Source organism: Rhinatrema bivittatum, chromosome 18 (genome assembly GCF_901001135.1).
Source record: "Rhinatrema bivittatum chromosome 18, aRhiBiv1.1, whole genome shotgun sequence".
NCBI classification, from domain to species: domain Eukaryota; kingdom Metazoa; phylum Chordata; class Amphibia; order Gymnophiona; family Rhinatrematidae; genus Rhinatrema; species Rhinatrema bivittatum.
In genome coordinates, this window is record NC_042632.1 from 57,583,492 (window position 1) to 57,607,349 (window position 23,858).

A 23,858-nucleotide genomic window follows, 5' to 3' on the forward strand; every position below is an offset into this window, starting at 1 on the left:
TGCATATAGGGAAAAATAACCCATGCTGTAGTTACACAGTGTTAGGTTCCATATTAGGAGCCACTTCCCAGGAAAAGGATCTAGGCATCACAGAGGACCACACTTTGCAATCCTCAGCTCAGGGTGTGGCAGTGGTCAAAAAAAGCAAATAAAATGATAGGAATTATTAGGAAAGGAATGGAGAATGTCATAAGAACATGCCATACTGGGTCAGACCAAGGGTCCATCAAACCCAGCATCCTGTTTCCAACAGTGGCCAATCCAAGACACAAGTACCCAAACATTAGACAGACCACAAGCTACTAATGCTTATTAGTTACCATCATAGCAGTTTATGGATTTATCCATGAGGAACTTATCCAAACCTTTTTTAAACCCAGTAACACTAACTGCTGTAACCACATCCCCTGGCAGTGAATTCCAGAGTTTAACTATGTGCTGAGTGAAAAAGAATTTTGATTTATTTTAAATGAGCTACTTGCTAACTTCATGGAGTGCCCCCTGGTCGTCCTTTTATCTGAGAGAGTAAATAACCGATTTACATTATCCTGTTCAAGTCCTTTCATGATTGTATAAAACCTCTATCATATTCCCCCTCAGTCATCTCTTCTCCAAACTGAACAGCCCTAACCTCTTTAGCCTTTCCTCATAGGGCAGCCGTTTCATGCCCCTTATTTTGGTCACCCTTCTCTGCACCCTCTCCAGTGCACCTATATCTTTTTAGAGATGTGGTGACAAGAATTCCTAGACCTCAGGATCCCATTCCAGCTACATACTTCCTCTCGTCCACTGAGAACTGCGCAAAAAGGCTCTCTGAAAACCCCTCCACTCAAAATTTCTTCAAACAAAAGAGCCTTCTCCACTGCAGGTCCGTTCCTCTGGAACTCGCTACCATCAGATCTCAGGCTTGAACAATGCCCCCTCACTTTTAAAAAAAGGCTTAAAACTTGGCTTTTCTCTAAAGCCTTCGATTGAGCACCATTCACAAATCGAACCTCCAGTTCCATGCCATATAATACCTCTTGCTCGACAACTAAGAATTAATTTTCCAATCCCTCCTATCTATTTTGCAGATACCTTATCTTTAATTGATTTTTAATCGCCTGTATATAACATTTCTATTACTACTGTTGTTATTTAATCTTATTTGTTATTAGTATTTATTCAATTTTCTCCAAGTTCATGTTCCTGTTCCATGTAAGACACACATGTTAAGTCACTACAATGTTATATGTAAACCGAAGTGATTAGCAACATTGTTGCTAGAACTTCGGTATATAAAAATGTTAAATAAATAAATAAATAAGAATTGCACACTGTATTCAAGGCACGATCTCACCATGGAGCAATACAGAGTCATTATGACATCCGCCATTTTACTTGCCATTCCCTTCCTAATTCCTAACACTGAGCAGACAATTTCAATGTATTATCTACTATGATACCTAGATTTCTTTCCTGGGTGATAACTCCTAAGATAAAACCTAACATTGTCTAACTACAACATGGATTATTTTTCCCTATATGCATCACACTGCACTTGTCCACATGAAATTTCATCTGCATGAAAGCCCAAGCATTTTGGTGCATTATGTGCATCTGAACACCGAGCATCCAGAATCTCAATGCATTTTGCATCAATGCACTTCACTGTGCCATGCACTGAATGCACTGGTGGAAGGTGCATCGAGAACACTGATGCTGTTTGTACAGATGGCATCAAGGATGGGCATGTCGATGGCAGTGGTGCCAAATGTTTGTACTTCTTCAAATGCAGGCTGTGATGGCTCCAATGATTGATGCAGAAAAGTTGGTGGAACATGACCCCTGGCTTCAGCCTGAGCAGACAGGGGAGTTTTAGAGAAGCTCCCACTCAACTCTTTACCTGGCGAGGCAGCCCAGACTGCACCTCGGGACAAGGACCTACTGCGACTCCGGAGCGATTTACACAGTTCCTTGATGTGAAGTGCCCTGAAACACTGCAAGGGCAGGGACATGCGTTCATAGGTATAGCAGTTCTTCGTGTCATGTTCCAGACAGAGGCAACAGTAACCGAGCTCGTGCCCATTGGTGAGGGGCATAACCTTTCCACAGATACAACTTTTAAAGCCGCTCACTACTGATGACCTTCTTCTTTGGGCTAGACATGATGGGAAAGAAGGCCATGTTGCTTTATTGGGTTTTTTTAAATACTACTGAAAAGTGCTGTTGAGGAGCTGCAGAGGTAGTGAGGCAACTTAAGAATACATAGAAGAAATATTATCACATTTAAAAGATTGTAAGGATTTTTGAGGAAATTTATCAGGAGAGAATGAGGTCACGTCCATGACTGAAGAGGCTCATGAGGCAACACCTGCCCAGGAATTGCTGCACATACTCAGTAGAGCTCAAAGCTCAACTAGCTTGGAAAGAAGAGTCCATTCAGTGCCGCCAGATAACATCACCCACATGTAATGGCTAATTCAGTCTGCTTAACAACAACCACCAAAAAAAACTATGCAGCCTCAGATTTTCCAACCCATTAGATTCAAGAGATACTTCACAATTCTTTCCTGTGGTAGTTTTCCACTTTGGAGATCAGACTATCCATCTTGTAGTTTCCACCCTCTTCTCTATTACCACTTATGTGTCTCTCTCCAGTCCCATGGAACCACTCCTACTGGCAAAGATCTAGTGAACTGAATTGATTGCCAGAACAGTTCTTGAGGTTTTGATTTTTGTTTTTTGGCCAAGCAGTTTTCACCAATTCTTTTAGGCTTCCGTCTCAGTCAGAACTAGGGCTAGAAAGCAACTGGCCCAATCTCTCTGAGCTCCCTTGGATGTATCCTATCAGCCCCATAAAGAGGGTTGCAGACAGTACACTGCAGTCTAGTTCTTGCTCCTGTTACTATATTATATTGTAGCTTGAGAACTCACACTGATCTGTATGCTGTAGCCCCATTCAGTTCTGCATGGGAAGCTGTTGGCTCCATCCCAGACCACTGAGCCGCTGCTAGCAAGTATTCTTTATTAACACAGTTCCGGAGGGCATCGGGAATGGGACCTGTAGAGACAGAAGAAGTCTGAGAAACCTAAGGAGTTTTGGGGAGACTGGCGAGCATGTACAAAGAAAGCCTCTGCTTCACTAGCTCCCTCCTTGGATGTATCCTTTACCCATTTTTTCATTATTATTTCACCATTTCTAAATGTTGATAGGCGGTTAATAAATTTTTTAAATCTTAATATCCCGCTAAATAAAATGTTTCCCAAGTGGATGTTTGCATTGTTACTTGCCCCGATACACAGATGACTGCTTCCTCACACCAAAATGACTGCTGCATCCTCATAAGAACATAAGAAAATGCCATACTGGGTCAGACCAAGGGTCCATCAAGCCCAGCATCCTGCTTCCAACAGAGGCCAAACCAGGCCACAAGAACCTGGATGGCTGCTTCCTCAAGCACTTTTGCTAACTAGATGCTGGCCTCTCCACATACCTGAGATTGCTCTGCGTATCTCCTTAGCTGCCTCTTCTCTGGACTCAATTGAAGCCTGTTCACTGTACCATGCAGTATGAGGAGTGCAGATCAAATTAGGAACATCTTTAAGGGGTCCTTGGGAAAAGCTGAAACGAAAAATGAAGACAAAGTAGATATGTTATTTTGCACCTTACCAGCCTACAAAAGTAGCCCAAGGAGAGACTGAAATATTACAAGTGGTTTGTTTCCAATGTTTATATCACATCTTTCTAAAAACTGTCAAAATGGCTTACAAATGTTACATGGTAACTATAATCATATTTAGATACAACTTAAATCAGACACAGTAGGCATGACAACATTACACAACACAAAAATAAAATTAACATTAAAAATAGAGATAGCTCAATGTCTCGGGGCATCAACTTAAAACTAAAACAGAACTCAGCTCACTAACCATTTATACCTTATAGGACTTCATTCAGTGTGCGGCAACAATCAGAAAAGCAAACAATGTTAAGAATTTATTAGGAGAGGAATGAAGAATAAAACAGCAAATGTCATAATGCTTCTGAATCACTCCATGAGGAGGCCACAGTTAGAGTAATGTGTACAGTTCTGGTCGCTGCATCTCAAAAAATATAGTTACATTAGAAAAGATACAGAAAAGGGCAACTGAAATGATAATCAAGATGCAACGGCTCCCCTACAAGGAAAAGTTAAAGGGGCTGGGTCTGTTCAGAATGGAGAAGATAAGAGGTCTATAAAATCATGAGTGGAATAGAACAGGTAAATGTAAATCTGTTATTTACACGTTCAAAAAATACAAAGACTAGGAGGCACTCCATGAAGTTATTAGGTAGCCCATTCAAAACAAATTATTTTACTCTCAAATTCAATTCAATTCAATTCAATTCAATTCAAAACCATGCTGAAGACTTATCTGTTTCAGTTGGCCTTTGACTAGCTCCGCTTTTAGTTGTTTTTAGGTGAATGCTGATTAAGTGATTGTTATTTTACTGATTTTATTTAATGTTTTGTGTTGCTCACTATTTTGTCTTGATGTTTTATTAATTTTATAATATGTTTAGAAGATTTTATCTGTTTTATGTTTTTATATTGACTTTATTAGGTATGTTAATACTGTAAATCACCTATAGCCCCGGCATCAGGTGATACATAAATCCTTAAAGATAAACTCACAATTAAGCTCTAGAATTCATTGCCGGAAGAGGGGGTTAAGCTAGTTTGCATGGCTGGGTTTAAAAAAGGTTTCAACAAATTCCCTGGGATAAGCAACATGGAATCTACCATTTGGGATCTTGCCAGGTACTTGTGACCTGGATTGGCCAATTTTTGGAAACAGGATACTGGGCTTGAATGACCTTTTGTCTGACAGTATGGCAAATCTTAAGTTCTTAGAAGTCAATAAAGGAGAAATTACTACTTACCTGATAATGTCCTTTCCTCTAAGGAAGGAAGGACAATGCACACAAGTGGGTTATGCACCTCTACCAGCAGATGGATATGGAGTAAAAGCTGACATGACGTCCGTGAAGGACATATAGCCTCGCCCTGACATCAGCCTGCCAGTATTCTCTGGAAAAGCCAAACTGGTTAAACGAGAACATGATTATTGAAAGTCAACCCAGTCATGTTTCCACCTAATCAAGAACACAGAATTCAGCCAAAAGCATTAGTATTCACTAATCTTAGGGGCTGGTTATGTCACTTAGCAGTCCTTCAACGAATGAACAGAACAGTTTGCATCGCCCACAAGAAGGGATGAACGAAAAGCAAGTAGGCAGCCAACAGCGGGTTGTGGACTGACCTGCCTTCCTTAGAAGAAAGGAAAATTATCAGTTAAGTAGTAATTTCTTCTTCCTCTAGTCTGGTAGATCAATTCACCCAAGTGGGATGTACCAAAGCTACTCCCGAACAGAGCAGGAGGCTGCCCCCATTGCAGACACAGCACACGCGAAGTCTGTGCCCTTTGAAGCCCAAATATCCAAGCAACAATGTTTGAAAAGGTTTGCAAGGAATATCCCGTCGCTGCCCAAGAAATCTTACCAGGGGAAAAAAAAAAATCAACTCTCCACACACGATACTGCTGGAGCTCTAGCGGAACGCGCTATAAGTTACTTCAAAAAAGAAATCTTGGCATCCAAACTATAGCTGCCCACTTTGTCGAATCCCTTTGTTTATGCTTCATGGTGGAGATAATCAACCAGACTACCTGAAAGAGTCAGAAAACTGCAAGCATCTCATCTGATGCAACTTGACATCTAAAGCATGCAAAAACGAGACCCACTCTCTTCACAAACCCCCTCCAGCGTGAGAAGGGGAATAGAGAAAGTCAACTGAAACTCCTGAAACCACTGTTGGAAAGAAGGCCCCCCCAGAGTCACACACAAGCCAGCTTATGGCAAGAAGATCTCGCAGCTCGGAAACCCGATGCACTGAACAGATTGCCATGAGAAAAAAAAAACTGCCTGCAAAGTTAAGTAGCTGTAAGGAATGTCCACAAAGTGGACGAAAGGTGGGAATCACCCAAGTCAGGACCAAATTAAGGTTCCGCAGCAGCACCAGTAGCCGCAAGGGAGGCTGAAAATTGTTAACTTCCTTCAATAACTGGGACACCTCTGGTCCAGCAAAGACTTACCTTCTGTCACAGGCAAGAGTTACTACCTGAACCTTCAGAGTGGTAAAGACCAAACCTCTAAGCCAACCTTCTGTCAGAAAATTCCAACAGGAAAGGAATTTCTCCCTGAGAGGGTGAGGACCTTGCTCCTCACTCTGGGCCTGGAAGGTCCCAAACTCTAACATAAGCCAGGGAGATAAATACGCTACGGCCTGGAGCAAAGTGGAAATCACTGCAGACGAATAACCACACTTCAGCAACGAACTCTATCAAGAGCCAAACCATAAGGCAAAATCAATCTGGATCGTTGAGTGGAAAGTTCCCTGGAGCAACTGATCTGTCTTGAATGACAGGCTAAGAGCACTGCCTACTAGCAGTCTTTGTAAATCAGCAAACATGGCCTCCTGTAGATTTCAGAAGTGTGATTGCGGTGTGGCTAGCAATCTTGTGAAAGATGCTGTCCATCTATGTTCCTGGCAGGAAGGCTTATAATATCCTACCCGGCGGCCACACATTAACGGGAGCACTGAAAGTTTGCACTCTTGGATTGCCAACTGAATAATCGCAGTACCTTCGCGAGATCGGATGACCCCCAACGGGCTCACATGAGTGGAAAAGCTTCTGTTCCGCCTAGATAAATAAATAATGTAGACCATCATCTATGCATTGTCTGACAGTACTGTGACCGGACGAACTTCCAGCCGCTCGGTGAAGCACAAACATGTTAGTCAGAGTACTCCGCGCTCCCTATTTCTGATAGGGAGCCCCATAACTCAGCAGCTTCACAAATGATATGAGAACCTTGCAGACTGTTGTCTCCAGGGAAGTCCCCTCCCTGAGATGATTTGCCTGTAGTCACCATTGCAAGTGAAACCACACTATGCACTCCTGCAACCATGGATGCCACCGGGAGAGCAATGTGCGCTGAAGAGGCCACAAGCGCACCAACTGACTGGGGAAAATGTCCAAAGTGGCTGCCATCAACCCCAAGACATGAACAATGAACTCCCAACTATGATGCTCCACACCAGTCACACATTGAAATACTCCAGCATCTGAAACGACTATAGATCATCTAGATATGTGCCTCCTTTGCACAGAAACGCCAGTACTACCACCATGACCTTGTGGAAGGTTCATGTGTGCAAACACCAGCTAGGATAATACCTGAAAATGATGATGATGTCTCAGAACTGCCAAGCTCAGGAAACGCTGATGTTCCTGAAAAATGCATAGACATGACTCCTTCAGAAGCATAGATGTGAGGAACTTTTAATGCACGATAGAGCTGCCACGATAGTTTCCGCTCTCTCTTCGGGTCTAGGCAGCAGGTAGGCAGCTCCATGTTCTTATGTTCTCCAACCCTCTGATGCCCCCCCACCCCCCTTCTGCAGGAAAGGTCGTCCGCTTGGAGACTGCACACAACAAGGCATCCGCTTCAGAAAATGCAACTACTCTATCTCGCTGTTGAATCCAAGGTACAGCCCTATCAAGGCTCATCCCCCTTTAACAGATTCCCGAGTACCCCATTCAAGGCCAAACAAGGAACTAGCATGGCTCAGACATGGAACCAACACCTGGATAGAGATCATAGTCGGCGACCCATCCACGATTCCAAACCTGGAAGAAGTAAGGATTGCCCTATGCATGGAACCCACAGCAGGCCGAGTGTACTCAGACAGTTATCCGCGGCACCAGACTTGTGAGATTCTGCAGCCTGCGCTCCTGAACTTCAAGATTTAGCCGGTTCCGCCGAACATTAGAATGGATTGCAGCCCTTGAAAAAATTCCACCTATGTAAAAGGCGAAAGGATCCATACCAAAACCAGGGGACGTTGGAGAGCATCCACTGGGAAGTCCTTCCCTGCTAAAATTCTAGCTTGGAGAGCCTCAAAACCAGGCAAAATTTCTGACAGATCCCCCTCCAGTCCCCATTCCCAAATCATGCTTGGAAGGACCAGATTTAGCCATATCTGCGGGAGACAACTCTCCCTGAGCCACCAAGCAGTGCTGATAAGATTAGAGAGGACAGCCTGCTTTGATGCCTGAATATGGCAAGCAGTGCAAATCGCAAGGCAGTTAGGATTTTTGCTACCGGTGCATAAATAAGACGTTCACTAGGTGCACGCTTACAAACAAACAAGCGTCTGATAATTGTGCATCCTGTACAAGGCAAACTCAGGCAGCATGCCCAAAATTACGACACCCAAGTATGGAGAGGACATCCCATGACCATGTACTCTCTTATGAAGAGCTTACGCACTAGGATCCAAAGAACGCACAAACTTTGGACGCCCAAACTTTGGACACCCAATCCGCACAGTCCAGATGGACGCCCAACCTGAACATGCAGGCACAAATCAACATCAGTCACAGTTTTGTGGCAGACCTGCGTAGGAAGCACGTGATCGCCATCACGGCCTACCATGTAGCACATCAGAAGCCTGAGAGTGGGGCCTAGCCAAAATGCTGATCAACCCGCCAAAACTGCCGCGACTCCCCAAGCCTTATGCAAGGGGTCCCTCAATGCCCTCAAGGCTCCTCCTTGTCATCTACTCTATTTAACATTTATCTATTACCCCTCTGCCATCTCCTTTCCAACCTTCAGCTTCCACACTTTCTGTACGCTGATGATGTACAAATCCTCATCCCACTCTCTACCTAAAGCCCTTGAAATCTGGGAAGCCACTCTTGCCTCAATTAATAACCTCTTAAATAGTATCCAACTTGCCCTCAATACCACTAAAACAGAACTGATGATTATATCTACACCCAGCCCCCTACATACCACTCCTACAACACTTATAACCTTGCCACACATCCAATTCTCCCACCAAGTCCGAGACCTAGGAGCCATGCTAGATGATCAAATGACATTCAAAAAATTTATTAACGCAATACTCAAAGAGTGCTTCTTCAAGATACATACCCTTAAAAACCTTAAACCTCTACTTCACCTTTCCGACTTCCGCACAGTTCTACAAGCTATGATCTTTTCTAAAATGGACTATTGTAACTCTCTTCTATTAGGCCTACCCAAAAACTCCATCCACCCTCTGCAAATCCTGCAAAATACAGCAGCTCGTATCCTCACCAACACTGGTTCAAAGGAACATATTACACCTGTTTTAAAAGTTACATTGGCTCCCTATTCACTCTCACATACAAGACACTATCATTCATCCATAAAGCCTTACACAATCCTGAAATGAAATGGTTCACTAACTCATTACAATTTCATACATCTAACAGACCGACCAGAAATCCATACCTCGCCACCTTACAGACCCCTCTCCCAAACTATTTAATTATGCATCTACCAAGGCTCGAGCCCTTTCCCTAGCTGGCCCCACACTATGGAATACTATGCCCACTGAATTACGTTTTGAATTGTCTCCTAAGATATTCAAACAAAAACTCAAAACATGGCTATTCACTCAAGCCTATACATGATACCCATCCGTTCCTTTACACCCAATTTCTGCCCTTCTCACCTACACCTAATACCTATTCTCCTATCATGCTCTATTACCTTCACGTTCCATATAACTACCTTGTATCTTTGACATACCTTATTTAGTCTCTAACTTATGTTCTCCTTCTCTCCTTCCATGTGTTATTTATAAGTTACCACGCTACTCTTTACCACTCACTTCCAAATGATATTTAATTGATATCAGTTTTCCCATGTTATCCTCCATTTTTATTTGCCATATTTTTTTTCCCTACTTGTTTAATGTATAACGCTTCATTTGTTTTTTACTTGTTTAATGTAGAACGCTCTGGCGTATGTTCTTGTTCTCTGTACACCGACGCGATATCTTTGATGAGTGGCGGTATATAAAAAAACAATAAATAAAAAATAAATAAAGCCCCTTCACAGAGGCAGGAACGAATGTCAGATCGACATGCCAAGGTTCGAAAGAGAATCTCTAAAATTATTCCTCTCATGTATTATTTCTTTTTATTGCATCCCCTTACCTGACCTCAGCCCAACCTGGCTGAGTACAGAGTCTGTTTCCGGCTGCAGGGGGAGAGGACTAATGCCTTCACAGCTGCGCTCGGCTTCCTGCAACCCCTAGCCTCTCAGCTGATTTTTTTTCCTGGCAGCTAACTCTATGCTGGAAAAATGGCTACCAGACTGAGACACTTGACTGAAGGAGGGATCATGAGATATCACCTCAGGAGAAGCTGTGTGTGATTAATCTCTTCCTTCGTTTCTCTTTATTTTATTTATTAAGACAAGCGATCCCCAATAGGGAGCTGCATTGCCACCATCTGCTGGAGACAGAGAATACTGGCGGGTGGATGTCAGAGCAGGGGTATATATACCGTGAAGTCAGCCTAGTCCATCTCCATTTGCTGGTAGAGGTGCATAACCCACTGGTTGTGAATTAACCTGTCTGAATGCTGAGAATTAGTTTATGGGCCTCTCCTCCAGGAACTTATCCAAATCTTTTTTAAACCCAGCTACACTAACTGTCCTAACCATATCCTCCGGTAATGAATTCCCTTTCTAGACCATTTATACATATAATGAAAAGCACCGGTCCAAGTACAGATCCTTGAGTGGAGTCACTGTTTACCTTTTTCCTATGTGAAAATTGACCATTTAATTCTGTTTACAGTCTTTTTATCAGTTTGCAATCCACAAAGGACATCACCTTTTATCCCATGACTTTTTAGTTTTCTTAGAAGCCTCTCATGAAGGACTTTATGAAACACCTTCTGAAATTCCCAATACATTACATTTTTATTAGTTCACCTTTATCCACAATTTTAATAAACCTTTCAAAAAAAAAAAAAAGTAGATTTCTTAAGCAAGAATTTGCTTGGATAAATCCATGCTGGCTGTCTCCCATAACAACATAAGAAATGCCAAACTGGGTCAGACCAAGGGTCCATCAAGCCCAGCATCCTGTTTCCAACAGTGGCCAATCCAGGCCATAAGAACCTGGCAATTACCCAAACATTAGATAGATCATAAGCTACTAATGCTTATTAATTACTGTAATAGTTTATGAATTTAACCTTTAGGAACTTATCTAAACCCAGTAACACTAACTGCTGAAGCTACATACCCTGGCATTGAATTCCACCGCACCGCTGCAATAACTGAGCGGAGGGCTTCCATCCGAAAATGCAGCACTTTGAGAGCTTTGTTCACATTCTTGAGATCCAGAATCGGACAGAAGGAACCTTCCTTTTTGGGGACCATAAAATAGATGGAGTGCCTTCCCGTCCTGCACTCATCTGGAGGAACCGGAACAATGGCCCCAAGATCTTCCAGGCGGCGCAGGGTCTGATTGACGATCTCCTTCTTCATGGGTGACCCGCAGGGAGAGATCAGGAACAGGTCTTGCATAGGCTGAGCAAATTCTAAAGCGTAGCCGTGTTCTATGATGTTTAGAACCCATTGGTCCGACGTTACTTTGACCCACTCCTCGTAAAAAAAGGGACATCCATCCCCCTATGACCGGAACAGAGGAATGGGCCGGCGTTGTCTCATTGAGAGGGCTTGGGCCCAGAGGATCCCTGAGTGAATCCACTGCAGTTGGGTCTATATCCCCAAAAGGAATGAGAAGATGGAAACCTCCCCAACGATTGCCTCTGTCCCGGGGGAGCGCTCTACTCTGACGAAAATGTCTCTGACCCCGAAAGTGAGAGCAAGAAGAGAGAAAACTTTTAGGCCCCTTAGGCTTGCCCTCTGTGAGCTTTACTTTATTCTCTCCTGAGTTGATCAGTTGCTCCAGATCTTCACCAAACAGGAACTTGCCCTTGAAGGGGAGCGCCCCCAGCTGAGACTTCGAGGAAACGTTGGCTGACCAGCTGCGTAACCACAAAAACTGTCTCGCCGAGACTGCGGACACCATTATTCTGGACAAGGTACGGAGGAGGTCATACAGGGCATCCGCTATCATACGCCACCGCAGCCTCTAAATGCTCTGCCTGCTCCAACTCCTGAGGAGGGAGATCTTGCGCACTGAGGAGTTGCTGAACCCACCTTAGGCTCGCTCGCTGCATGAGACTGCTGCAAACCGCAGCAGGAATCACCAATGCACCTCAAAAATCCTCTTAAGATAGCCCTCGAGTTTCCTATCCTGAAGGTCCTTAAGAGCCGCAGCTCCTACCACCAGAAAAGTCGTCCTCTTGGTGACAGCTGACACAGAGGCATCCACTTTAGGAACCTTCAGGAGTTCCAAGGAGTCCTCAGGCAGGGGACAGAGCTTGTCCATAGCTCTTCCCACTCGCAGGCCAGATTCCAGAGTATCCCAATCTCGAAGCATAGGATGAAAAGGGAATGTTGTGGCCAGACCCCGCAGCCCAGCCAGAAAAGGATCATAAGAACATAAGAAAATGCCATACTGGGTCAGACCAAGGGTCCAACAAGCCCAGCATCCTGTTTCCAACAGTGGCCAATCCAGGCCATAAGAACCTGGCAAGTACCCAAAAACTAAGTCTATTCCATGTAACCATGGCTAATGGCAGTGGCTATTCTCTAAGTTCACGCAGGCCTTTCCTAACTCCAACATTACTTAACCTCCTCCAATCAACATTCTTCGCTAGTAATAGCATTAATAGCCAATCAACATTCTTCGCTAGTAATAGCATTAATAGCCACCTCTTATAATGTTATTATATATATATATATATATAATTATTTGATCTTCATTTTCCTTCTTACTCCTAGTTATTGATTCCCTGTTACATGTAACTGCTTTTCTGCACCATTGTTCAAATTGTAAAGTTTATTGCACCCCTGTTTCTTGTGAACCAGCATGATGGGACTACTGTCTTGAATGTTGGTATATAAAAAAACTTAAATAAATAAAAATAAATAAAAGTGAACTTAATAGCAGGCAATGGACTTCTCCTCCAAGAACTTATCCAATCCTTTTTTAAACACAGATCCACCGTGTCCTGACCCGGTACCTCCTGAAGCTGCGCAATTCCCAACTCAGCGAGGACATGTGGGATTAGCGGAACGAGTTCATTTCTCTGAAATAAGCAGACGACCCTAGGATCATCACCATCCACCTGTAAAGGCTTCTCTACTTCATCCCCCCTGATCCACCATGGTGGAGGGAGGGGGAGGTGCAGACATATCTGGCCCTGGCTGCGAATCCCCCTAGGAGGATCACCTGGGCCCCGGAGTTTCCGAAACCTAGTAGCCCCTTGAGGCTCCATCCTCCTGGTGACCTTAGGGGACATAGGACCGTCCAGTGGCCTGCACGCCAATGCCTCACCATCCTGAGAAAGGCTTGCCAGATAAGCTTTGGGCATGAGAAGCACAAAGTCTGCAGAGAAGGGCAGCAACTGACCCCAACATCCCCCACCAGGGGCGCGGGATCCTCATGCGGTCTATGCCAACCAGAGCCTTGAAGACTCACAGGTCGTGAGCCAGTGGGGGAAAGGGAGGGCGGGCAATCCCCTCCACCAATGCAGAGCAAAGGGATTCAAAATGTCCACCATTCCCACGCTCCGCGGGAACGGGGCAATTACAGGCTTACCAAAATCGAATCCTTCACCCACTCCATGGGACTCCTTGCTGCTCCCCGGATGCCCTCCGATGTCCCCTCCCCACCGGGGAGGCACCGTGAACAAAGGCCTGCGCAGGACTCCCTGCAGCTGGAGCAACGTGCAGCACGCGGCACGGCCAGGAAAAAAATGGAGGAAGGAGCACTAGAGGACGGGCGCCAGAGAAAACGCAGGCACCACACAGCCCTGCTGCTGAGCCTGTGTTTGCTGCAGCAGAAAATAGAAAAGAAACAAGCGGCCGATTTATATTTTTTTTTAACTTTAAAAGAAAGTTACCAGAGAGTCTGCTGTGCTGGTGCGTCCGGGACCTGAAACAAGGCTGGGGGAGGGATTGGACCACTGGTATGCACCCCTGAAGACACACGGAGAGAAGGAGCAGTCAGGGTATCCAACCCCAGCTCCGGGTACCTGCCGACCCCCTGGGAGGATTAACCTTCTGTTCTTCCTGCCTGATCTGTTAAGGAGAAGCAAGAAAAGGAAAACTTCCCCTAATCTCACTTAATCTCTTTTTTTTTTTTTTTTTTTGCCAAAGTCAACACCGCAGGTTTTGCACCACCTCCATCTGCTGGAGACAGAGAAATACTGAAGAGATGCAGGTGGCACACCGGTTTAAGAAGGGGTGTCCAAGTTTTTCTCTCTCTCCGACTGCTGGAAGGGAGGCAAAACCCAGCAGTCTGGACTGATCCGGGTACATACAGGGAAAAGTAATTAATCACTGGACACACAAAATACGACTGTGTACGTTGGTAATGTCATTCAAGTAAATGCTTCAACAGGAGCACCAATGTCTAATAAAATGGAGAAATTACTTACCTGATAATTTCATTTTCCTAGTGTGTAGCCAGATGGATTCAGGACCAGTGGGTTATGTGCTCCCCTGCTAGCAGACGGGAGATGGAGTCAGATTTCAAAGCTGACATCACCCTAGATATACCCCTGAAGTGACCTCAGCTCGTCAGTATCTCTCAGTCTCCTAGCAGATGCGGACATTTTCCCACACACTAGCACAGTGTTAGGAAAATTATAGCAAGAAGACAAAATTACCTTAAAGAAGATCGAGCCCCGCTCTCCTGCTGTGATACCTAAGGGTCCTTCCCCCAGTTGAGAATTCCTGAGGTGATTTCCGATATCCCTCAGAGGTGTGTCTTGGTCCGGTAGCCGGTTCCCGGCGTGAACTTAGCCCCCAGAGTGGCTGAAAGGCAGCGTGTGCATAACCAAGCACAGCGGTGAAGGTAAAACCCTCTCCCCCCGCAGCTGGAGACCGTCTGATACACGATCGGTAAGCACCGAGACCAGTTAAGCAGAAAACTTTAAATTCAGGTCTCCGGTCTCCAGAGCTCAAATTGCAGTACAGATTCCTCCTTCTTCCGGCGAGGTAAAAAAAAAGGGAGCACCGATCGGGTTTAGCAGCCTTAGTCGGGCTAGGCCCTGACCCGGTGCAAGGGTCCGCACATGTGGAGACCCTCGGGGTGGGGGGGGGGGGGGGGGGGCATCGGCGCCAACTTTCCTTTTCAACTGGCAGAAGGTGCAGGGCAGGCCGGACGGCCGATGCGCCTAACTTGTGCGCGTCCAATACAGATGTGCGCACAGCAGCGTGCATAACCGCGCTCACAACTGAACGCACTCCGTGCGCATAACTACACGCACAGCCACGCTTACAACTGCACGTGCGCATTGAAGCTCATTACCTGTGTGTCTAGATATTGAGGCAATGGCACCAGCATCCAAGAAGACCAGAAGGCACTCTCTTTGCACAGCCTGCCACATAAGAGCCGTGCAGCTTGGAGTCCTGTCTGTGTCAGCATTGCAAAGAAGACCAGCGGGGACCAAAGCATGGTCCCTCACTGTCTGAAGATGGGTCCGGAACTACTACATATGATAGCTACCTGGATCTATGCAACTCCGATGGCTTCTTCACAAGAGGGCACCTCTTGGGGCCCCTACTCCGACTCCCCCTGGGATTAACATGGACCCAGGGACCTTCTCCTGGTTAGAATTTTTCCAAGTTCTGCAAGCCTTTGTTCAGGCGCAATCAGCCCGGCTGCGTCCCGGGCTCAACCCCTGCCGGAAGCACAAGATCCTCCCAGCCCTACTCGGATGCCTCGCCTAACCAAGAATTTCCTTGACAGGGACCCGGACACCTCAGATGATGATGGTGACTCCCTGGAAGAAGGAGAAATCCCTCCAGGTCTGGAATTATACCGAACCATGCTTCACTTTTTCCACAAGGATGGATTACCAGCCCTCGTTTCCAGACTCTGAAGATTCTGGGTATTCCAGGCATGGACTCTATGACAGAACCAAAGAAGAACCCCATCTTGGTGTCCCTTCATAAAGCCTCATGCTACTTCCCAATGATGGAAGCCATCCAGGAACTGATTGACCTGGAGTGGGATGCCCCGGAGGCCTGCTTCAAAGGAGGTCGGGCCTTGGAAGCCTTATACCCTCTGGAACCAGCGACCAAGGAACGCCTGCGTTTTCTGAAAATGGACGCCATGGTCTATGCCGTCTCAAAGCGAACAACCACTCCCGTTGAGGGAGGGGCTGCATTGAAGGATACTCAGGATAGATTACTGGAATCCATTCTTAAATAAGCCTTCGACTCAACAGCAATGACACTGCAGATTGCTTCCTGCTGCGCACTAGTGGCACGTTCCTGCTTGCTCCTCTAGAGAGGCAAATAACTCCAGAACGTATATCGATGAGACGATGGAACCTGTAGCAGCCTTCCTGATGGATGCAAGCTCAGATCTGGTGTGTACCTCAGCCAGAGAAGTAGTCTCAGTAGTGGCAGCCAGAAGACAACTATGGCTGCGGAACTGGTCTGCTGACGTGACATCTAAAGCAAATCTCACAAGAATGCCCTTTAAAGGATCTCTCTTATTCGGAAGCGAATTAGAGAAGTTAACCAGCAAGTGGGTGAATCTCCAGTGCCTCAACTACCGGAAAACAGGGGTAAAAGATCCCAGCGTCCCTCCCCTGAAGAACCAGAGGCAAAGGCTTTCAACGCTTTAGACCCTAGAGGAACTCACAGTTCCAGACACCTTGTCCCTCCGGAAGGTCACAGTCCACAGGAAGAGGAAATAGAGGGGGGGGGGGGGTCGCCTTTCCCTCTTCTACCAAAGATGGGTCAAAATCACGTCGGACAAATGGGTACTAATCGGAGATATTGTCTTCAGACTGAGTGGTCTTGTCAGAATGGCTTCCACTGCCAGTCTCTTGGTGTGGGAGTGGCAGGGTGTCATCATAAAATTTGTCCCGGGAAATGCTGCAGAACTCCAGAGAGTAACCTTCTCGAATGATGTTTCCTACGCCCCAACAAAATACGGGGCGCTATTCCATCTATTTTATCGTTCCCAAGAAGGAAGGATCATTCTGACCCATCTTGGATCTCAAGAATGTCAACCATCATCTAGGGATACTACACTTCCGCATGGAGACTCTTCGCTCAGTAATAATGGCAGTACAACCAGGAGAGTTCCTAACCTCCCTGGACCTCTCTGAAGCCTACCTTCACATTCCAGTCCATCAAGATCATCAGCATTTTCTACGCTTTGCGATACTGGGTCACCATTACCAGTTCCGAGCGCTACCCTTCGGCCTAGCAACCGCCCCTAGAACATTCTCCAAAATTATGGTGGTCGTGGCAGCAACACTGAGGAAGGAAGGGATCTTGGTGCACCCTTACCTGGCTGATCAGGGCAAAATCTTCGAAAGAGTGCCAACAGGTGACCAGCAGAGTCAAGAACCTACTGCAAGAGCTCGGTTGGGTTGTGAACATGGGCAAGAGCAGTGTGCAACCCTCTCAGTCTATAGAGTACCTCGGGGCCCGTTTCAACACCAAACAGAACAAAGTCTTCCTCCCTCCCCCGAGGAGAAGGAAACTGATGGAACAATTACGACGATTGTAGACCAATGCACGCCCCAAGGTATGGGACTATCTTCAAGTCCTTGGCCTCATGCAGTAACCCTGGAGGTCGTCCCGTGGGCAAGGGTCCACATGCGACCGCTCCAGCGCTCCTTATTGTTGCGCTGGAACCCACTGTCCCAGGACTACTCAATTCGCCTCCAACTACCAGCAGAGATACGCTCTCAGCTTCATTGGTGGCTACAGGAAGACCACCTAAGCAGAGAAGTAAGCCTATCTCCACCAAACTGGATCTTGCTCACCACGGATGCGAGCCTGTAAGGGTGGGGAGCCCACTGTCAGGAACTGACGGCCCACAGACAATGAAGCAAGGAAGAGGTGGGATGGAACATATACCGCCTGGAAGCTCGAGTAGTCAGTCTAGCGTGCTTGCGATTCAGCCACAGACTCCGAGGCAAAGCGATTCGAGTAATGTTGGACAACGCTACAATGGTTGCCTACATCAGCCACCAGGGAGGAACCAGGAGCCAGCAGGTGTCTCAACATAAGAACATAAATTGCCATGCTGGGTCACACCCAGGGGTCCATCAAGTCGAGCATCCTGTTTCCAACAGAGGCCAAACCAGGCCACAAGAACCTGGCAATTATCCAAACACCAAGAAGATCCCACGCTACTGATGCAATTAATAGCAGTAGCTATTCCCTAAGTAAACTTGATTAATAGCAGTTAATGGACTTCTCCAAGAACTTCTCCAAACCTTTTTTGAACCCAGCTACACACTAACTGCACTAACCACATCCTCTGGCAACAAATTCCAGAGCTTAATTGTGCACTGAGTGAAAAAGAATTTTTTCCGATTAGTCTTAAATGTGCTACTTGCTAACTTCATGGAATGGCCCCTAGTCCTATTATCTGAAAGTGTAAATAACAGATTCACATCTACTCGTTCAAGACTTCTCATGTTCTTAAAGACCTCTATCATATCCCCCCCCCCTCAGCCATCTCTTCTCCAAACTGAACAGCCATAACCTCTTCAGCCTTTCCTCATAGGGGAGCTGTTCCATCCCCTTCTCTGTACCTTCTCCATCACAACTATATCTTTTTTGAAATGCGGTGACCAGAATTGTACACAGTATTCAAGATGCGGTCTCACCATGGAGCGATTCAGAGGCATTGTGACATTTTCCGTTTTATTAACCATTCCCTTCCTAATAACTCCTAACATTGTTTGCTTTTTTGACTGGCATACATCCCTGGCATACATACGGATCTGGAGAATATTTGAAGCCTGGTGCGAGGACTGCGAAATACTCCCGCAGACGGCCAAGATCCTCATGATTCGGAAGTTTCTACAGGACAATATGAAGAAGGTGCTGTCATTCAACTCCCTCAAGGTCCAATTAGCCGCCCTCTCCTGCTTCAGAGCCAAAGTGAACGGTATCCATCTATCAGCTCATCCAGATTTGACCCGTTTCCTAAAAGGGGTTAAGCACCTTCGGCCACCCCTAAAGTGGCCAGTGCCCCTATGGAACCTCAATCTGGTATTAGACTTCCTAGCGGGGGCTTCCTTCAGACCAACGCCCAGTCTGTCACTATGTATCTTAACACTGGTGGCAATATGTTCAGCTCGTCGCATCTCCGAACTACAGGCACTATCCTGTTAGGAACCATTCCTTAGGTTCACCCTTGAAACCATACAGCAGCGCACTGTCCCCTCCTTCCTACCAAAAGTGGTTTCAGAGTTTCATTTGAACCAGGCCATCTCCCTACCATCTCTGGATGAACATAAGGACTCGGAAGACTCCCGCCTTCTTCGCCATCTAAATATCGGCAGACTCCTGGTGCAATACCTGGAAAGACCGGAACCAGTGCGAAAAACGATCGCTTGTTTGTTCTTCACGGCAGGAAGAAACAAGGAGAAGCGGCCTCACGGGCAATCATAGCCCACTGGATCAAGGAAGTAATCAAGGCAGCCTACATAGAGGCAGGAAAGCCTTTACCACTTCAGGTTAAGGCTCATTCTACTAGGGCCCAGGCAGTATCTTGGGCAGAAACCAAGCTGCTATCGCCCACTGAGATCAGTCGGGCGGCAACGTTGTCCTCCCTACACACCTTCTCCAGGTTCTACCGCCTGGATGTTCAGGCCCGAGAAGACGCAGCCTTCACAAGGGCAGTACTAAGTGGGCCACGGGCAGCCCACTTAGAAATGCTTCAACAGGAGCACCAATGTCTAATAAAATGCCTGTTTGAACAGCCATGTTTTCAACAAGGACTTAAAAGTTTTTAATCCTTCAGCCAGCCGAAAAGCCTCTGGAAAAGAATTCCAGAGGATAGGCGCTGTCACAGAGAAAGCACAGTCTCTAATGCTAGCAAGTCTCGTGTGGTGCACTGACAGTACATCCAAAAGGCTCTTTTCAGAGAGCGCAGCTGACATGTTGGACAATACAAATGCAGCAGAGCATTGCCCCACGGTGTCACAGAGGAGGAAATCAATTTGAAAGCAATGACAGCAATTTTATATTTAATACGTTCAGTGATGGGAAGCAAATGAAGGTTCATCAGCACAGAGGAAATGTGATCACTTCTTTTGCAACCAGAAATCAAACAAGCAGCACCTTAAGCAGTAATTGCAGGGGATTTAGAGTCACAGCAGGTAAATCAATGAGAGTAGAATTACAATAATCAACCATACATAAGATAGAAGCTTTGACCAAATCCGGCTTCTCTAAAAGATAGTTTGAGACCACATAACATGTATAGCTTCTCTTATTTTGCTGCAGGGAGGTGGTCTAGGAGAGGAGTCTGCAAGAGAACAATCACCGCTAACGGTGGAAAACAAAAGGGATATTTTCACCATCTTGCATTCGTCTAGGCCTACCAAAAGCAAGCGCAACCTATTGGTCTGGTTTAGTGTAGAGTTAATAGAAAGAGAGATTGAAAATCTTTGTTCATTATAACTATAGATGTTGTGACTACTGAACCAAATGCTTATTCTTAGTTAAAACAATTAAAACCTCTGAAATCATTTTCATTAAGAAACTGATCGTTTGAAAGGAACCAGTAACCCAAGAGCCCTAAAAACACTTAGTACAGTGAAGAAGCAAGTAGGCCCTACCTAAAGGGCTCCGATTCATGGACATCCAATGCAGCTCCTCGGATTCTCCCCTCTTTCAAAGCTTGCGCCATCGCTTTCTCATCTACTAGACCCCCACGGGCTGTGTTCACTAGGAAGCATCCCTGGCGCATCTACAGAGGTCAAAGGAAATTGAAGCAACAAACCTGAGCTCCCAGAAAGTTAAATATGTCTTGCATAACACTGAAAAACACAGAGACCTAGGCAAAAGAAAAAAGGAAGAGACAAGCAAAGGTAGCACCAAGTAAAATTTAAATGACTTGCAAGATAAAAATTTGCAGCATTTTTTTCCTTTCATTGCTTTATCCCCTTGCCTAGTCCAGGGGTAGTGTCTCCAAATGGGTTCGTTTTTGTGCATATCAAGACAAGAATGAACCTTACTGATAAGCCAGACTATGTTGGATATGACCTCAATCTAGATGTATAAAACTTAGTGTCAAGCTGCTACTCTTGGTAAGAGGTGCTCACCTGTTTAATAGTGAAGTCATTAATGAGGTGATGGTTGTGCTCATTCAGACTGCAATGCAGGGTGATGCAATCACTGTGTATTAGCAGGTCCTGTAGGGTACCCATTCTCTGTAACCCTAAAGAACGCTCCACTCCATCCGGAAGGTAGGGGTCATAGAATATCACATTGAAGCCAAATGCCTTTGCACGTAATGCCACAGCTTGTCCTACTCGACCTCAAAATAATTTAAAAAACATTCATTCACTGAAAGAAATCTGTGAAACATTTGGCAAGTACCTAGCCTATAAGGAATACTGGGATCCATCCCCCCAGTCCAATGATATAGCCCTGCCAGTGCAAATTTCAAAAGGTGTATTACCAAGGCCAATAATGCCCAAAGTCTCTCCACGGATCCTGGCTGCTCCTCCAGCAACCTCTCGAATCTGCTCTACACTGCAGGCCCGGTTTCCCTCTCTCATGGCTTGATGCAGCCAAGTGACACGTCGATAGAGATTCAGAATGTGGCACAGCGTGGAGTCTGCTGTTTCTTCCACCGATGAGGAGGGGATATTACACACTGCAATGCCTAAGAGGAGAGACGAGAGGTTCAGATAAACAGCCTCATTTAGAAAGGGAATATTCTCTCTCTCCTGAGAGTGTGCACTCTTCCCCACAGGCAGTAAACTCTCCCAAATCATTTTCCCCCAGAGCAGGCAGCAGCATGCTTTCTTCCCCTCAGGGATCATCACAGCACAGAGTGATGCCCTCTCCCTTTCAGTATGTGCTACAGTATCTGAAGAAGAAAGCAAGTTTGCTTACCGTAAACAGTGTTTCCTGTAGATATCAGGATGAATTAGCCATTACATGTGGGTAATGTTATCCTGTGGTACCAAATGGACTTGTCTCTCCACTTAAAAGTGCTGTTTTTGTGGCTGCAGAAGCAGTGAGGCAAGGCAGAAAAAAAAGTTTTCTGAAGGAAATAACAAAGTTTAAAGAAAAAAATAGAGGAGAGACAAGAAAATTATTCCTTACCTGCTAATTTTCATTCCTGTAGTACCACGGATCAGTCCAGACGGTGGGTTATGTCCCCCGCCCAGCAGATGGAGTCAGAGCAAAACTCAAAGGGAGGCCTCTTATAAGCTGGAGCGCCCTCTCTGTCCCTTCAGTATTAAGAATATCAAAGCAAGAGAAAACTTTTGGATGGATCAAGAAATTGTAATTAAGTGCTGAACATATCAACAGTGTAATAAAAATTGAAAGAAACATGCAACGTGAACCACCTGGCAGTAACAGTAGTAACCAGCAGTAAGAGAGCCGCTGTCCCAAACCCATGATTCTGAGGGTGGGCGTCTGGACTGATCCATGGTACTACAGGAACGAAAATTAGCAGGTAAGGAATAATTTTCTTTTCCCTGTACGTACCCGGATCAGTCCAGACAGTGGGATTTACAAAAGCTTTCCTATGAAGGGTGGGCCCCTGATAGCCCGGCTCGAATGACCTGGTCGCCAAAAGAGCCAAAACCAGGAGGCTGTAGACTCAATCGATAATGTCTTGCAAATGTATGCAATGATTTCCATGTTGCTGCTCTACATATTTCCTGCGGTGAGACAGAGCTACTCTCAGCCCAGGAGACTGCTTGGGCACGAAGCAAATGAGCCTTGATGCCATCCGGAGGCAGACAACCAATGTATGCTGAGGCAATGACATCCTTCAACCAGCGCAAAATAATAGGTTTGGAAGCCTGGTGTCCTTGCCTGGGCCCACTCCACAGAATAAACGGTCCGATAATCGAAACTCATTGGTGACCTCCAGATAACGCATAAGGACTCGCTTGACATCAAGCCTTCAGAGTTCTCTCCGATCCTCGGCGGCGAAGGATGGGAGTTCCACAGACTGATTCATATGAAACAGCGAAACAACCTTGGACAAGAAGGAGGGCACTGTGGACAAGGACACTCCGGAGTCCGTGAAACGGCAAAAAGGTTCTCGGCAGGAGAGAGCCTGAATCTCCGAAATTCTGTGCGCCGAACAGATGGACACAAGGAATGCCGTTTTCATGGTGAGATCCTTGAGAGAAGCGCACCGCAGGGGCTCGAATGGTGGGCCGGCGAGCACTCTAAGGACCAAGTTGAGACTCCACAAAGGACATAAGGAGTGAACCGGTGGTTTGACATGCTTTACTCCTCGTAAGAATCGTACTATATCCGAATGTGTAGATAGAGGAGCTGCTTCCTGATGGCTGATCAGAGCTCCGAGTGCCGCTACTTGAACTCTTAAGGAATTGTATCCCAAGCCCTTGTCCAGACCGCATTGTAGGAAAGACAAAACATGTGGTATGGAAGCCCGACGTGGGGGAATATCCATGGAAGCGCACCAAGACTCGAATACTTTCCAGATCCGGACATAGGAAATGGAGGTGGGCATCTTTCATGCCTTGAGGAGCGTGGAAATGACCGCTTCTGGATAGCCACGTTTCCTCAAGCTTTCGCCATTCCAAAGCCATGCAGCAAGACAGAAGCGATCTGCCCGATCGAAAAATACGGGACCTTGTCGCAGAAGTTTCGGTAGGTGCCAGAGGCGGAGAGGGCCATCGACTGCTAGGTTGACTAGGTCTGCGAACCACGGTCTTCGTGGCCATTCCGGGACCACCAGAATGACTGGCCCTTGATGAAGCTCTATTCTGAGCAGCACCTTGCCCATGGCCATGGTCATGGCGGGAATACATAGAAAAGGAGATTTCACGGCCAAGGAAGGACGAGGGCATCCACG

General features: G+C 46.0%; 1 protein-coding gene across 2 annotated transcripts in view; it reads right to left on the reverse strand.

Moving 5' to 3' along the window:
• Positions 1 to 23,858, reverse strand: part of LOC115080047 (C-terminal-binding protein 2) — a 71,479-nt gene that overhangs the window by 20,284 nt on the left and 27,337 nt on the right. For both annotated transcript variants that reach the window (XM_029584077.1, XM_029584078.1), the window contains exons 6-10: positions 21,468 to 21,674; positions 21,109 to 21,323; positions 20,623 to 20,753; positions 3,477 to 3,604; positions 2,917 to 3,043 (exon numbers count right to left, since the gene is read on the reverse strand). In XM_029584077.1, coding sequence (XP_029439937.1) covers positions 2,917 to 3,043; positions 3,477 to 3,604; positions 20,623 to 20,753; positions 21,109 to 21,323; positions 21,468 to 21,674 — 808 coding nt within the window. The remainder of the gene's footprint in view (positions 1 to 2,916; positions 3,044 to 3,476; positions 3,605 to 20,622; positions 20,754 to 21,108; positions 21,324 to 21,467; positions 21,675 to 23,858) is intronic.